The sequence below is a fragment of the Mizuhopecten yessoensis genome, unplaced genomic scaffold (assembly GCF_002113885.1).
Source record: "Mizuhopecten yessoensis strain PY_sf001 unplaced genomic scaffold, ASM211388v2 scaffold1379, whole genome shotgun sequence".
NCBI lineage: Eukaryota > Metazoa > Mollusca > Bivalvia > Pectinida > Pectinidae > Mizuhopecten > Mizuhopecten yessoensis.
The window spans coordinates 1,268,508-1,285,836 of record NW_018404017.1 but is presented as its reverse complement, the minus strand read 5'-3'; the positions used below and the strand labels follow the sequence as shown (position 1 = coordinate 1,285,836).

Here is a 17,329-nt window from a genome sequence, read left to right as displayed (position 1 = left end):
AACTGAGGACAGCACACCATTCTGGGATAACAAAAACACAGGTAAGGAACTGCGGACAGATTCTGGGATAACAAAAACACAGGTAAGAAACAGCGGACAGTACACCATTCTCGGATAACAAAAACACAGGTAAGGAACTGCGGACAGCACACCAGTCTCGGATAACAAAAACACAGATAAGGAACAGCGGACAGCACACCATTCTGGGATAACAAAAACACAGATAAGGAACTGCGGACAGCACACCATTCTCGGATAACAAAAACACAGGTAAGAAACTGCGGACAGCACACCATTCTGGGATAACAAAAACACAGGTAAGGAACTGAGGACAGCACACCATTCTGGGATAACAAAAACACAGGTAAAGAACTGAGGACAGCACACTATTCTTGGATAACAAAAACACAGGTAAGGAACAGCGGACAGCACACCAGTCTCGGAAAACAAAAACACAGCAGATGCTAACTACTAGACTAAATATTGATGTTTTGAGAAAGGTAATGTTTGCTGAAGGTTAAAGTAGCTAATATGTCTTCGTACATATAATCACAATATGATCCTTCCCTACATACACATAATATGTAATTAGTTGTACAGTAGGGAAAGTTGTCAGTTCTTAAATTGATCAAAGATTGATACATTTGAGTCCGCATTCGCCGTTCATACTACAACCGTTAACATGTTTCGGGTTGTAGACATGTGCAAGGTTTTTTGTATATGATACAACGTAAATGTGTCAAGTCGTACATTTAATGATAGGTCTGCACTAAACCCAACAGTACACACAGGTTATACTCTGCTATGTTTTTTGTCGATAAAATAACAAACACTTAAATTGTCGAAAATGAGCATTTATTCTAAATGCCAGAAATAGAACATATGTATACATCTTTGTGTTGATTTTTATAATAAGGTGTACAAAGAACCAAAAAAGATGGGGCTTGCTTCAAAATAAACGCCATTTGTAATTTAAATATGTACAACAAATGAAACAAAATTTAAAACAAAGATGTGCAACAATTACATTTTTACACAATAGTACATAAAGGTGGATACAAATTAGGGAAGGAGAAGGGTAATTGATTTTTTAAGGAGATTTTTCAAAATGTCCGCATGGAAAAAACAACACTTAAATTGTCGAAAATTCTAAATGCCAGAAATCGAACATATGTATACATCTTTGTGTTGATTTTTGTAATAAGGTGTACAAAGAACCAAAAAATATGGGTCTTGATTCAAAATAAACGCCATAAACTTGAACTTAAATATTACCATATTTCTGTTCAAGTGCCCTATTTCATATGGATATAGTGCGTGATAAGGTGTTTGCTTGAGCATTTTTTGTTGATAATGGAATGTTAGCAACAATTTGTACTTGTATAGTATGGTTATGTACTTATTGACTTACCTGTTTGATGTCGAATTTCAAAACTGCCTTCATAAAGGCCGGAAGGCTGGTGAGTAGAGTATAATTTGTCCAATTATTGCACACGTGAGCTGTGAGGCACGCCCACATTGCACGTGACTTCATCAAATCTTTCCATGGAACTTTCGCTGTCTGCATAAAATATAAAACGTGTGTCCATTTGAAAGCGTAAAGGTTTACAAACCAATTTAAATATTGACGACGATGATTTCGATAACAGTGATATGTCAGCTGTATTTCACTAAATGTTATCAAACTATTTGTTTCGTTAAAAACCAATTCACACATATCTCCAAACACAATTTAATAAGTCATTCTATACATATTGCACTTGCGAAATGCGTTATTGCAACATTATCTAATACACAAACAAATGTAATATTTTTTGCAATACATCTGCAATTGATAGAGATCATATTATCATTTTTAATATCATGCAATGTATATTAAGAGAAGTATATCTTACAAAATAAGTTACATGAGTCAGGAATATGATAGCGCATTTTAGAAACAATAGCCAGGGAACGATAGTTTAATACATATCATTAGTGGAGTCTGCAGGATAAGGACAGCAACAACATATGTAATAGTTACACAAATAATAAATGAATGTGTGCTATTCCCTCCGTATTAAATACATATTAATATCAGGTCTTAACTATCAAGGTGATATTGTTCTGGCGTAATATGAAACGCCATATTGCACCATGTGATCTGTGGATGTTAATTTTAATACGTTATCACTGAGATTTGAGATGAACGCGATTCCGTTTAACTAACTAATTAGATAACGGTTCGAGTCATATTTAACCTATGAAGATTATTTTAAAAACCATCACTATTTCTGCAGACAAGATAAGATACAGTGCTCTGCAAACTAACTGATGCATACTAAACTTTCAATTTAACCCTCGTCGAATTACACTAACAAAACCTTTGCTGACTAACAGTTCTTCAGCAGATTTTTCAATATTTGCAGTCTACACTGACATTCACCGTTAACCAAGGCTTATCTTAATTTCATTCTGTTAAATTTATAAAACTGATGACACTTTATTATGTATTGAAAATGAAATTTATATCCGTTGATTAGAAAAAAATAGCATAATTATGATTCGTGAACAGCAGAATACTGTAAATATAAGAAACGTTTTTCTATTTTGGTTGTGAGGTGAAAACTCCAGTTGAGCACGAGTATATTTGCAAAATGTATATATATATTCTACACAAAACTTACTGTCATAATGACACCATCAGTTATATTATACTCTGGTGTCAATAAGGGAATTTTTGTATTTTGTATTTTGTGTTGTTTTTTTTTGCTTTTCAGAGAGAGGGGTGGGATAGGGGAGGGTTGCAAAATAGTTCATTTAGTACTAAACGGTCGGAAGGTGTATGATGGCGTATGACGTTCGAATCTGACTTGTTACCAACTGTTATGACGTATGTTGCAATAACTCAATAAACGAAGTCAATCAGGTAAGTAATTACCCTTTTAGTAGTATTATACTCGATGCTGGAGACGATGTGCTCGCGTTCCACAGCTGAAATCCGCCTGTGTTCCTGTGGCGAGTCAGCCGATACGTAAAACCACATGAGAACCCAGAGAAATGTCAGGCCCCCTGGAAAAGCAATGCATAAAGCATAATCTAAAACGTTTATAAGCTTAAATAGCAATAAAATGTATTGTTGTAAAGAATTCCTCAGATTGATTACAGAATAGCGCAGGTATACGAAATGAATAACCGCCACGTGACAGTATCATGCTTTAGCAACATAAATGGCACATTTACATTATCAAAGCTCTTATATAGGTTATCAGTGACCAAATCTATATTATCATTAAGCACATATTTTGTACCAAAGACATGACTTACCAGTTATGTAAAATATTGACCCCCATCCGTTGTCGAATCCATAGTCACACAATACTCCAGAGGAAGCAAACGTGGCGATATTTCCAAACATAGTGCCTATTAAAAAACCAACTCCAGCATCTTAAGTTAATACTGTGTTAATGGTTTTCTTCCAATGTTAACGCCTAAATTTAAACTGTTTGTCAATGGTAATTAACAATTAGTGTTATCCATCGGTTTAAAGGAATTATAAAAGGCATTATATTGAACTTGTTCGCCCCGCTAAAGACCTATTAAACTAAAGGTAGTTTCAGGAGAAGTTCTCTAGCATACCCAAATATGATACGGAAACCAGCTTGCTGCGTTCAAACGGTGGTGCCCATCGACCCCAAATCGACTGCATAGCAGGAAATGATACACCCTGAAAAAGTACATGTACGTTATCTTGTAATGTTTTATGATAGCTGCTGATGGTAAACGCTTGATTATCATACATTATCAACTTTAGATATATGAAAAATTCAATCGATAATATATTCAAATTTAAATCAAACAGTATAATATAAAAAGTGTTAATGCGCAATTAAGGAGCAATTATATTTCTTCTGAATTAATGACCAATTGACAAAGACCTTTAATTTTTATTTTATTTTATTTTATTTAAAAGATTATTTTTGACTGATATGTTAAGTAAACAGTTTAAAAACAATAAGTATCCTATTACTGTGGTAACTTGGAATATATTTTATTTTCAAGTTTGACTTACTGAAGTGATGGACAATATTATCTATAGCATAAGTACGTTAATCTCCTATTCGTCGCCAGCATTTATTACGATGCTTGAATTGGTTACTTTTATGTTTCACATAGTTTCTTGCGATGCATTGCCTTATGTTTTGGTCTCTCGTCAGATGATGCTGTACTCTCGCACTGACACTGAGCTCGGCTTATGTCCTTATGTTTTGACCACGTAGTATACATTTTGTTTAGATTTACAATGTTACCATATAATCTTCAACCACATCTACTGATATGTTACGTAGCGTTTATTAATACACCAGTATACAAGTAAAATAGGCAAACACAAATCGAAAAATGGAATACTCTGATATCAAAGTTGATATTACAAAAAAGCAAAAATAGGAATCGATGAGCCACAAAAACAAATTAGAAATGATAAACTAAAAGAAACGAAGAGAGACAACAACACAGATTTTATAACTATCCTGCTCAATTGTTAATACCAGCGGTCTGCCATTCCTTCTGCGTATTATCAGTATTTTGAATTACCTTAATGTTTAAGGAATTATCAATTGGTTTGTGATGTTAAGTTTTACCGTGGCGAGTCCAAGGAGCACACGGAGGACGTAGATAAGGGGTACTGATGCGCGAGCACACACTGGTGTGAGGAGTGTACAAATGGCGGCAAACAATGTGGTGTACCCAAGCACGCGCCTCCCGCCAAATCTGTCGGAAAGCCAGCCCCCGAGGACCTGGGTACATATGTATCCGTAAAAGAAGGAAGCCAGCATGGTTGATCGAGTGCTTTTGTCCCAGTCAAACTCTGCGTGCTGTAAATATAACAAGTTTTAATTTAACATTAATGTGACTCATAAAGCAAATATTTATATTTTGATATATAAACATATTTTATCTAATATTATTTAGTTTCAGATTCTTACAAAATAAGAGTTGACGAGAAAACAATGAACGTAAGTACTGAAGGGTGAATGCATGGGCACATTTACTTGTTTCCAAAGCCAAATGTTCCATCTGATCTAGTATCTAAGCACCTAATCGTTCCGTTAGACAATAGTATATGTAGCAGATGTTATTGTTTTACTATTAAAGGAACTATGTTTATATTAATTGAGATAATACACCACTCAAAACGATCATCTTTCTAGAGAAGTTATTTATATACTTCACAAAACCGGAACTACGTCCAACGTATTTATTCATATTATTTATTTATTTTTCAACATAGTAAACCATTTTATGTCCTTATGTTTTGGTTACAAACTCGGTGTACTTTCTGGGACGATTCAGATATATTTAGGTTGTATCTGATCATGTCAATTTAGGATGATCTAGAGGTCAATGATGGTATTTATATTTTGTTTGTGCCAGGAGGCCTCCGATTGTATAAAGGATCCACACTACACATATTTGTAACACTTAGGATTATACAGGACCTTACCTCATCGTTTTTAACATTTGCAGCCTCTGCCACACAAGTCCCGACATCTGATTGGTTGACCAGACTGGTACCATTAGTGAGGACATCTGACGTTTTCACCATACAAACAATGGCCACACTGAAGTTGACACGGACAGCGTATATACAACAGAACCCCAGGAATCCTGTGTAGGAAAGAATCCATCTCTGGGAACAGCAGCACGGAACCTCCTCTGGAAATACCAATAGGATTCACCTAAGTGAAAATACATCCTTACATTTTGATTGATCGACTTTTTCCTGTGATAAGGGTTTGTCAAAAACGGAGCAGGAGATTTGAATAGTCTAACGGGAGAGATTAACATAAATGTTTTTTAGACGTTTGAGAGGTATTTGTTATACCCTCATTGTAAGAAACATTATGTTATTATAGAGAACCTCATGAAGTTTCGCTTTTAAACAAAAGTATAAATCATGTCTTTTTAAGAAACAGATAAGGATCAAAATAACTGATTTGAAAATGTGAATGCTGATTACAATAGCTGGTTCCTGTTCATTGTGAATCTGTATCACACTTTTGGTTGACAGTTAGATATCCATAGCTCAAACTGGAGGTAATCCTGTGTGACGGGAAGGGATATACAGTAATTTCTGTAAAATTAAAGTTAGTTATTCCCCAACAGAATGCATATTTTGGAATTGGATTGTCAAATACTACTTTTTTATATATTTGAATTGCAGGTAGTGTTATGGATCAAATGTTTAACGCATCAAGCATAATGACGGAAGCAACTATCAAAAAGGCAGTTTATAATCCAGGTATTGATTATACCTAGGACAGATGTCTGCAATGAACAGTCTAAATATGTAAACCTCCACTTCCTATGAACTGCTGGACATGACGATACATATCCAAGTCTGAAACGCATACAGTAGCTCATAATGTATATCATTAATCCATTAAATGACTTGTAATTACATTAGAACTGATGATAATATCAACGACGACATTACAAAGGTGATATGTAACAATTAAATTTTAATATGGTATTGCTATATCACGCTGTAATAGGATTATAAGTATCAATATCATGCCATATCCTGATGAACATAATCTTAGCCTATATTTTAAGTTTTGAATTTTACCTTTGCGTTCCTTTTTAGGTAAAAAATCCTGGCGCTCTTCAAAATCGTTCATTTTCGCTTAGCACATTGCTCTGTTGTGTGTTACACACTATGATAATGAGCATTTTATGCATGTTTGTTCACGTTCCCAGCATCACGGATAAATTATGGAACATATTAATAAGTGCAACCATAGTCATATACAGGTATAGCCAATCCATGGCCGTACATAACTTATACCTTTCAGTCAGAACTGTACACAACGCTGGCCCTCAATTTAAATGTTAGTCATATACAATGTAGGTCTTCTCCGTAACAAACATTTGTTTACCAATTATTCCGGACCTTACCCGTAACGTACATGCTTAGTAGGTTGCAAAACAGGCTTTCAAATGATTGAATGCACTTTCATTTCTCATGGGTAATAATCAGGACTCATGGTCTAGAGGTTATCGCTGCGTGTCGTTGAAATATTTATTCATTTTCTTTATGTTTTTACGTGAAACAAACTTGGCTATATTAGGTTTTATGTATGATGTATAGAGTCCATGAATAAATATATTGCTTATATACTTTGTATACGAATGAAATATCTAAAAGTATCAATTGGATAAAAACTGCAGTGAAGATATACAAAATGTTACTAAAATGTAAATTGTTTGAAAGCAAAATTTTTTGGGGGGGATTTTGTAGATAAAGTTGTGTCTAGTAACCAATTCGATCCAATCGTTGTTGTTGTCAAGCGTGACGTCATTAGAACATGGCGTCAAATATTATGTTACATATTCCTGCACCTTTTTATGCAGAATGATTTCGCCAAAACAATCATAATTAGAACATTAAGTGGTATTTATTTTCTAATACATGCCATATTATATAGCTGCTGTCAGGACCTACTGATATTTCGTAACCCTGATAAATATCGATTATTCTGCCAAACTGTCGAAATATATACATATATATGGACACCATTCTATATCCTCAATAAAGTGCCACTCTAGTTATAGTCGAATAGCCTAACAGCTGATGAACTTTAAACAATCGGTGAATTATGTCACCGGTTTTGAACCTTTTTATTGATTATCCTTATAACTGTATGTGCTGTACGTGAATATAAACAAAGCGTTAATACTGATCGACTGCTATCATATATATATATATATGTAATTATATCCTGCATTTAACCAAAATCCTTTACCAGATAAATACTTTGTTTTAAAAAAGTTAACCTCTGTTTAGTAATTTTGCACGGACAGTTTTACGACTGATAAATATAGCATGATCACGTAATGAATAGGCGTTGTCATTATGATACCATTATACCATGCTATCAATCAACGTAGTTATAGGGGTTAAACTGTACTGATGCTAACCAGATCTGACGGACTTATCTCAAGTCTGACCTGGAGGTGACCTGGTGTTGATACAAATTCGGTGTACTTTCGTGGACGATTCAGGTATATTTAGGTTTTATCTGATCATGTCAATTAAGGATGATCTAGAGGTCAATGATGGTATTTATATTTTGTAAGTGCCAGGAGGCCTCCGATTGTAGAAAGGATCCATCCTACACATATTTGTAACAATTAGAATTCTATAGGACCTTACCTCATCGTTTTGAACATTTGTAACTTTAGTCACGACGAACTAATTACATGGATACCATAACATCTATAGAAACCCTTCCGATCTGTTTTGAAGTCATGCTCTAGCCAACAAAACTATTAGCAACTGTCCGTCTAGGTTTTGAGGTCATGCTCTAGCTTACAAAACCACTAGCAACTGTCCGTCTAGGTTTTGAAGTCATGCTCTAGCCAAACAAAATCACTAGCAACTGTCCGTCTAGGTTATGACGTCATGCTCTAGCCAACAAAACCACTAGCAACTGTCCGTCTAGGTTTTGGAATCATGCTCTAGCCAAAAAATCACTAGCAACTGTCCGTCTAGGTTTTGAAGTCATGTTCTAGGCAACAAATCCACTAGCAACTGTCCGTCTAGGGTTTGGAGTCATGCTCTAGCCAACAAAACCACTAGCACCTGTCCGTCTAGGTTTTGAAGTCATGCTCTAGCCAACAAAACCACTAGCAACTGTCCGTCTAGATTTTGAAGTCATGTTCTAGCCAAACAAAATCATTAGCAACTGTCCGTCTAGGTTTTGACGTCATGCTCTAGCCAACAAAACCACTAGCAACTGTCCGTCTAGGTTTTGAAGTCATGCTCTAGCCAACAAAACCACTAGCAACTGTCCGTCTAGATTTTGAAGTTATGCTCTAGCCAAACAAAATCATTAGCAACTGTCCGTCTAGGTTTTGACGTCATGCTCTAGCCAACAAAACCACTAGCAACTGTCCGTCTAGGTTTTGAAGTCATGCTCTAGCCAACAAAACCACTAGCAACTGTCCGTCTAGGTTTTGAAGTCATGTTCTAGCCAAAAAAACCACTAGCAACTGTCCGTCTAGGTTTTGAAGTCATGCTCTAGCCAACAAAACCACTAGCAACTGTCCGTCTAGGTTTTGAAGTCATGCTCTAGCCAACAAAACCACTAGCAACTGTCCGTCTAGGTTTTGAAGTCATGCTCTAGCCAACAAAACCACTAGCAACTGTCCGTCTAGGTTTTGAAGTCATGCTCTAGCCAACAAAACCACTAGCAACTGTCCGTCTAGGTTTTGAAGTCATGCTCTAGCCAACAAAACCACTAGCAACTGTCCGTCTAGGTTTTGAAGTCATGCTCTAGCCAACAAAACCACTAGCAACTGTCCGTCTAGGTTTTGAAGTCATGCTCTAGCCAACAAAACCACTAGCAACTGTCCGTCTAGGTTTTGAAGTCATGCTCTAGCCAACAAAACCACTAGCAACTGTCCGTCTAGGTTTTGAAGTCATGCTCTAGCCAACAAAACCACTAGCAACTGTCCGTCTAGGTTTTGAAGTCATGCTCTAGCCAACAAAACCACTAGCAACTGTCCGTCTAGGTTTTGAAGTCATGCTCTAGCCAACAAAACCACTAGCAACTGTCCGTCTAGGTTTTGAAGTCATGCTCTAGCCAACAAAACCACTAGCAACTGTCCGTCTAGGTTTTGAAGTCATGCTCTAGCCAACAAAACCACTAGCAACTGTCCGTCTAGGTTTTGAAGTCATGCTCTAGCCAACAAAACCACTAGCAACTGTCCGTCTAGGTTTTGAAGTCATGCTCTAGCCAACAAAACCACTAGCAACTGTCCGTCTAGGTTTTGAAGTCATGCTCTAGCCAACAAAACCACTAGCAACTGTCCGTCTAGGTTTTGAAGTCATGCTCTAGCCAACAAAACCACTAGCAACTGTCCGTCTAGGTTTTGAAGTCATGCTCTAGCCAACAAAACCACTAGCAACTGTCCGTCTAGGTTTTGAAGTCATGCTCTAGCCAACAAAACCACTAGCAACTGTCCGTCTAGGTTTTGAAGTCATGCTCTAGCCAACAAAACCACTAGCAACTGTCCGTCTAGGTTTTGAAGTCATGCTCTAGCCAACAAAACCACTAGCAACTGTCCGTCTAGGTTTTGAAGTCATGCTCTAGCCAACAAAACCACTAGCAACTGTCCGTCTAGGTTTTGAAGTCATGCTCTAGCCAACAAAACCACTAGCAACTGTCCGTCTAGGTTTTGAAGTCATGCTCTAGCCAACAAAACCACTAGCAACTGTCCGTCTAGGTTTTGAAGTCATGCTCTAGCCAACAAAACCACTAGCAACTGTCCGTCTAGGTTTTGAAGTCATGCTCTAGCCAACAAAACCACTAGCAACTGTCCGTCTAGGTTTTGAAGTCATGCTCTAGCCAACAAAACCACTAGCAACTGTCCGTCTAGGTTTTGAAGTCATGCTCTAGCCAACAAAACCACTAGCAACTGTCCGTCTAGGTTTTGAAGTCATGCTCTAGCCAACAAAACCACTAGCAACTGTCCGTCTAGGTTTTGAAGTCATGCTCTAGCCAACAAAACCACTAGCAACTGTCCGTCTAGGTTTTGAAGTCATGCTCTAGCCAACAAAACCACTAGCAACTGTCCGTCTAGGTTTTGAAGTCATGCTCTAGCCAACAAAACCACTAGCAACTGTCCGTCTAGGTTTTGAAGTCATGCTCTAGCCAACAAAACCACTAGCAACTGTCCGTCTAGGTTTTGAAGTCATGCTCTAGCCAACAAAACCACTAGCAACTGTCCGTCTAGGTTTTGAAGTCATGCTCTAGCCAACAAAACCACTAGCAACTGTCCGTCTAGGTTTTGAAGTCATGCTCTAGCCAACAAAACCACTAGCAACTGTCCGTCTAGGTTTTGAAGTCATGCTCTAGCCAACAAAACCACTAGCAACTGTCCGTCTAGGTTTTGAAGTCATGCTCTAGCCAACAAAACCACTAGCAACTGTCCGTCTAGGTTTTGAAGTCATGCTCTAGCCAACAAAACCACTAGCAACTGTCCGTCTAGGTTTTGAAGTCATGCTCTAGCCAACAAAACCACTAGCAACTGTCCGTCTAGGTTTTGAAGTCATGCTCTAGCCAACAAAACCACTAGCAACTGTCCGTCTAGGTTTTGAAGTCATGCTCTAGCCAACAAAACCACTAGCAACTGTCCGTCTAGGTTTTGAAGTCATGCTCTAGCCAACAAAACCACTAGCAACTGTCCGTCTAGGTTTTGAAGTCATGCTCTAGCCAACAAAACCACTAGCAACTGTCCGTCTAGGTTTTGAAGTCATGCTCTAGCCAACAAAACCACTAGCAACTGTCCGTCTAGGTTTTGAAGTCATGCTCTAGCCAACAAAACCACTAGCAACTGTCCGTCTAGGTTTTGAAGTCATGCTCTAGCCAACAAAACCACTAGCAACTGTCCGTCTAGGTTTTGAAGTCATGCTCTAGCCAACAAAACCACTAGCAACTGTCCGTCTAGGTTTTGAAGTCATGCTCTAGCCAACAAAACCACTAGCAACTGTCCGTCTAGGTTTTGAAGTCATGCTCTAGCCAACAAAACCACTAGCAACTGTCCGTCTAGGTTTTGAAGTCATGCTCTAGCCAACAAAACCACTAGCAACTGTCCGTCTAGGTTTTGAAGTCATGCTCTAGCCAACAAAACCACTAGCAACTGTCCGTCTAGGTTTTGAAGTCATGCTCTAGCCAACAAAACCACTAGCAACTGTCCGTCTAGGTTTTGAAGTCATGCTCTAGCCAACAAAACCACTAGCAACTGTCCGTCTAGGTTTTGAAGTCATGCTCTAGCCAACAAAACCACTAGCAACTGTCCGTCTAGGTTTTGAAGTCATGCTCTAGCCAACAAAACCACTAGCAACTGTCCGTCTAGGTTTTGAAGTCATGCTCCAGCCAACAAAACCACTAGCAACTGTCCGTCTAGGTTTTGGAGTCATGCTCTAGCCAACAAAGCCACTAGCAACTGTCCGTCTAGGTTTTTGACTAATCTGTCATCACTAATTCTATTTTACCATTATCTTTTTAGAAACACAAGCATTACTTTCAAATGTGACATTAATATAAAAGCTGGTTCTCTGAAATATTAGCATGAATCATCTCACAAACAGACACCATGACTACGTGGTATGCTTCGGGTTGACCATAAGGTGAAGCCATTAATACTAAACAAAATAAATACAATTTTGAAGGCCTTTTTTATTATTTTTGTAATTTCGTAATTTAATATGTTTAAAATAGTTTACGATTGTCTGCTTACATCTTTGTCCTTGTTATAAAAAAATGTCAAATAAATACCTCACCCCGAGGTATCATATAAACCGTGTTTAACATAGTCTGGGGAGTGTTGACCACTGTTTAATAATATATAGATGCTATTTCATTAGAGTGTGGCAGTGACTCTGGTCACCCTGAGGTATCACTTAAACCGTGTTTAACATAGTCTGGGGAGTGTTGACCGCTGTTTTATATTATATATATATATACTACTTTCATTAGAGTGTGGCAGTGACTAGGGTCACCACGAGGTATCACTTAAACCGTGTTTAACTTAATCTGGGGCGTGTTGACCGCTGTTTAATACTATATAGATGCTATTCCATTAGAGTGTGACAGTGACTCTGGTCACCCCGAGGTATCACTTAAACCGTGTTTAACATAGTCTGAGGAGTGTTGACCGCTGTTTAATACTATATAGATACTACTTTCATTAGAGTGTGGCAGTGACTAGGGTCACCCCGAGGTATCACTTAAACCGTGTTTAATATAATCTGGAGAGTGTTGACCGCTGGTTAATACTATATAGATACTACTTTCATTAGAGTGTGGTAGTGACTCTGGTCACCCCGATGTATCACTTAAATCGACAGTCAATAATTAACAAAGTTTTCATATTTGTAACAAATATTGTATTTTCATCAACAAATATAACAGTGCTCTAAGATGTAACAATAAAGTTAGTGTTGACACTGTGAAATGTCATGTCCCTTATAACAATTTAATTGTTGATATTGACGTTCGGGTTACCGAGCTTCTTCTTCANCCCCCCCCGAAACTTCGAATTTTCATAACAATCACAACTGCTTTGTACATGTTCGTTTGACGGTACGCTGCGAATCCTTATCCGTCAAAGGTTTATAACTTTATCCAAATCACCCAACTTGACATCTGAAAATCTTTTTACTTCACTGAACAGACGGCCGATTGTTTATCCCAGACTACTAAGTGATTGAAGCGCTTGGAAATCTCAATCATTTCAGCGTGGTATAGGCGTCATAATCACCGGCAAGTAATACACGGTAGCGACAGGGTTTGCGTGAGGACCTACATTTGCGATCAATCGCAATGCAAAAAAACGTACGGCTAAAACGAACCGTACGCGCATCTTCGTTGCGCGGTCACTGTTTTGCGCTGTCACACCACACTGTCGCCCGTTGCTAGGACGTTGGGAAGTACCATTCCACTGACTCAATGCTAAATCGAGTGCGTTAGTGTGAAATTAACAATTTGTCTCGACCAATCACATTACAGGGTTTTCACTATAGGTATAATAAATTTAGTTTAATCATTGTTAGTATGGTCCATATCAGGTAGGGAGGTTGGATCTTATTACATGTAGTCCTGGTAAGTTGACTCCTGGTAAATATGTGTCGTTTTAGGTTTACCCCTGATAAATATAAGCTGACGATAACTGACCTCTGGTGAATATGGTCTCAGAAAGTTGACCCGTGGTGAATATAATCTCAGGAAGTTGACCCTTTATTATATAGTCACAGAAAGTTGACCTTAAGTGGATAGAGTCCCATGAAGTTGAATCTTGGTTAAGATAGTCTCAGAAATTTGACCCTTCGTGAATATAGTCTGCGGATGTTGATCCCATGTGAATATAGACTGCGGAAGTTGACCATGGGTGAATATAGTCTCAGAAAGTTGTCACATAGTGAATACAGTCCCAGAAAGTTGACTCTAAATGAATATAGTCTCAGAAAGTTGATCCTTTGTGTATATAGACAAAGGAAGGTGACACTTGGTTTATATAACCTGGTATTGCTTCACCCTTGTTAAAACAAGCCAAAGGGGTTTGACCCTTGGTTAATGTTATCAGGAGAAACATTTCGGTAAGTTTTGTCATTGAGGTCTATATCGAATGGTTTGTCTTCCTCCAGATAGTTATTTTTTGCTTTTATCTCCATAGTACGATCTTGTATCTCTTTCGTATGACCAGGAAGTATTTTAACTATTCCTAAAAATACTTCTGTAAGTATGGCATAATAATTGTACAGAGAGTATTAACTTCCTTGAATAAACATTCACTCAAATATATTTCCGGTAACGTAACGTTCAAGGGTGGCTGGTACATTTACATCTAAGGGTTTAATATACGCCCGCGAATTGTAATTCACCGAGCCTTGGTAAGAACAAGTAACAACTACAAGGTTTTCGATGAGTTTGTGCAAACCTGGTACAACACACTGCTTATTAGAATAGAGGCAATAGAGGCAGTTGTGGCGTTATTGTATTTTTTAAAGAAAGGTGTAAGCATGCGATATTTATGTTTTATCAATGACGTCCTTGAGATTGAGTGAATGTCACGTTAACCCTTCCGGAACACCTGGTCTTATTCGGCTTTTAACTACTCGGGGGTCTCCATGTAAATATTTGCTTTGTTTCTATCGCCTAGTTTTATCCATTTTGAGTTTGAATTCTGGTTTTGTTGACACTGCGATACACTTTGCTTTTGTACGGAACGACAATTGATATTTCTTGTATATGGTCTACCTAATTATGCCTTATACTTGTATCACGGCATTTTATTAGTCCATCATTCTTATGTTCTTTTCTCGTGCTGTTATATTGATAATACAAAAGTTTACACAATTATCAGAGTACAAAATCTGATGGACATAAATTCTTGGATGAATATCAGCACGCTTCGACGTCATTCGCATAAAATACATCTGATTATTTTCATACAATGTACTCGATGAAGTGATATCCAATAAGTTAGGAACTCAGGAGAATATTTCGACATTGTATGACCATTTCTTTACAGAGGCTATGCTAATCATACGTCTTAAACATGGGTGTATCTGATTTTTATATTACCCATAGACGCAAGCAAAATCTTTGTACTTTCGCTAGTAACTTACTTTTTAGTACGATAATGCGATCTTACATGTTACATTTTTTATAAATGAATAAAGCCGTCACAAGAGAGTACAGATTACATTAAGTTCGGCGTGTTACTCGTAATCGAATGAGAAAAAGTATCTTATCACAACTGTGCGATACCGATCAGATTACATGTTTCCTGTGTATACAGACAAGGCACTACATTAAAAAGTAGTTGCACTCATTCATCTTCACTGAAATTAAGTTCGGGGTAGAGTAAGAGTCAGTGTTGTGTCCTGTAATACTGTTATGTGACATATGTGGACGTTCATTTTACATTGTCAGCAACCACATCTACTGTATTGACTAACACGCATGTTTTTGACATTATCGCTACATTGTTAGTACGGTAAAGGGTTAAAGATTTATTTCTTGAGTTTATATACGGTGCTAAAAAGTTGTATATTTTCATTTTTAGTATACATATACAGTGTGCTGTTGTTGTGTCATATTTTTGTAGATATCCATAGTAAACAATTACTAACAAATGAGATTTGTTCGTGTTGATGTATAATTAAATTGTTATTCTGTGTTGATAGAGTAAACGCAAAGCAAAAATTGGTTTCAGAGAACCGCTTAGAATAGCTCAATTTTACATCATCGTCGCTTTGTCATCCATTCACTAATACTATTTAAAACTGCTAAAAACGATTCTGTTAATAATCATTATCGGCATCAACACATTGACATAATTACTTAGGTCATGCATTTCTGGTCGGATACAGATATAGAGAACAAATATGTTTGATAGTGAATTTTTTGTTTTAAAAAAAATCAACATACATGCATTAACTATTTTGGGAAATAAAACTTGGATGAAAGATTATTTGCAAAATTAGCAAAGACCACATCATAAGTCGCGTTACTTTGCCAATCCTCATACAAAAACGTATGTTTATTTTACCTTTCATGCCACATGCAAATTAATTTCATGAATGATTATATTTACTTATTGTCTTCAAAACATAGCTTTTCTCGTTATTTTAATTAATCTGTTCATTTGCGCGTGGAGACATTTGTGACGTAATGCTTCGTTTTTATTTGCAAAACAAGCCGATGTCACAGCTGATGTTACAACTCCTGGCCAATAAGTCAGTTGTAATAGTGTACCACTCCAACCTGTATGTATATGAAAACGTTTAGATATGTACATTCAAGTGCGCATCCGCAGTCGCTAAATCTAATTTGCCCAAGGCAAGTCACCTGCAGCTCTCCAGTGAGGAGCACTATACATGCATAGTTTGTTTGAAAATGATGTAAGCATATGTTCTCTCCTCCGCCTTACATATATCGTTTTCAATCTGTAGGTTTGCTTTTTTTAATTACTACATATTTTTCGATATTACTGCATAACATCATCTACAAGATTGCAAATTGCAGTACTCGAATACTATAAATGCAAATAAATGTATAAGGTGAATTCTCTATAAACTAATGTTAGAACGATAGAAAATAAAATCCCTTGTATTCTCCATTTTTGTTTTTTATTAATAGAACTATTGCTGACTTACCTGTAAGATTTTCTAAACTAATAGATAACAAAGCACAACTTGTATGTTACTCACCTTCCTCTTTTAATGGCGACTCTTTCTCCTTCGCAGCTACAACCATGATAGTTTGAGGTGATATTCCACTTTAACGTAACAACCAAAGAGATTATAACTCCTACAAGGCGATAGCGTCCGATGTCTAGTGAGGTAGGTAATCTGATTCATATTTACGTAACGAAGACATCTTATTGGGGACATGATAGCATGGCGTGGTATACGGCTGTGTGTATTTACCGAGACTAAGCTGTATCGTGGACACTTAGATATTTAGGGTAGTTGACACACTCTCGTTGTAGATGTATCCATCGTATCGCCATTGTCATGTTTGTTGACCCTTCCTAGCTTGCTTTTACATTACTACAACATAAACATGCCACCGATAATGAAGGAATTGCTATCTCTGTGCACAGTATAGGTTTTTTAAAAGTCAATTATTTTTTCTGAGCATTGTTGTGAACGCCCGTAATATCACAGAATATCCCACCAGAAAAATATGTAATTGAGTATATCTCACCACATTCTGACGTTCTATTGGCATTACACTTTAAGTGTCTCCTTTTGTCTAAGGTTCCATTATGC

General features: G+C 37.2%; 1 protein-coding gene across 2 annotated transcripts in view; it reads right to left on the bottom strand.

Moving 5' to 3' along the window:
• Positions 1–17,329, bottom strand: part of LOC110460841 (sialin-like) — a 30,016-nt gene extending 12,687 nt beyond the window's left edge. Inside the window, exons 1-8 of one of the 2 annotated variants that reach the window (XM_021514032.1) lie at positions 17,265–17,329; positions 16,766–17,107; positions 5,486–5,697; positions 4,623–4,856; positions 3,619–3,706; positions 3,307–3,402; positions 2,921–3,051; positions 1,412–1,561 (exon numbers count right to left, since the gene is read on the bottom strand). In XM_021514032.1, coding sequence (XP_021369707.1) covers positions 1,412–1,561; positions 2,921–3,051; positions 3,307–3,402; positions 3,619–3,706; positions 4,623–4,856; positions 5,486–5,697; positions 16,766–16,811 — 957 coding nt within the window. In that variant the 5' untranslated portion in view covers positions 16,812–17,107; positions 17,265–17,329. Of the gene's footprint in view, positions 1–1,411; positions 1,562–2,920; positions 3,052–3,306; positions 3,403–3,618; positions 3,707–4,622; positions 4,857–5,485; positions 5,698–6,610; positions 6,853–16,765; positions 17,108–17,264 lie in introns of those variants that run through there. The other variant, XM_021514023.1, reaches the window with a different exon arrangement.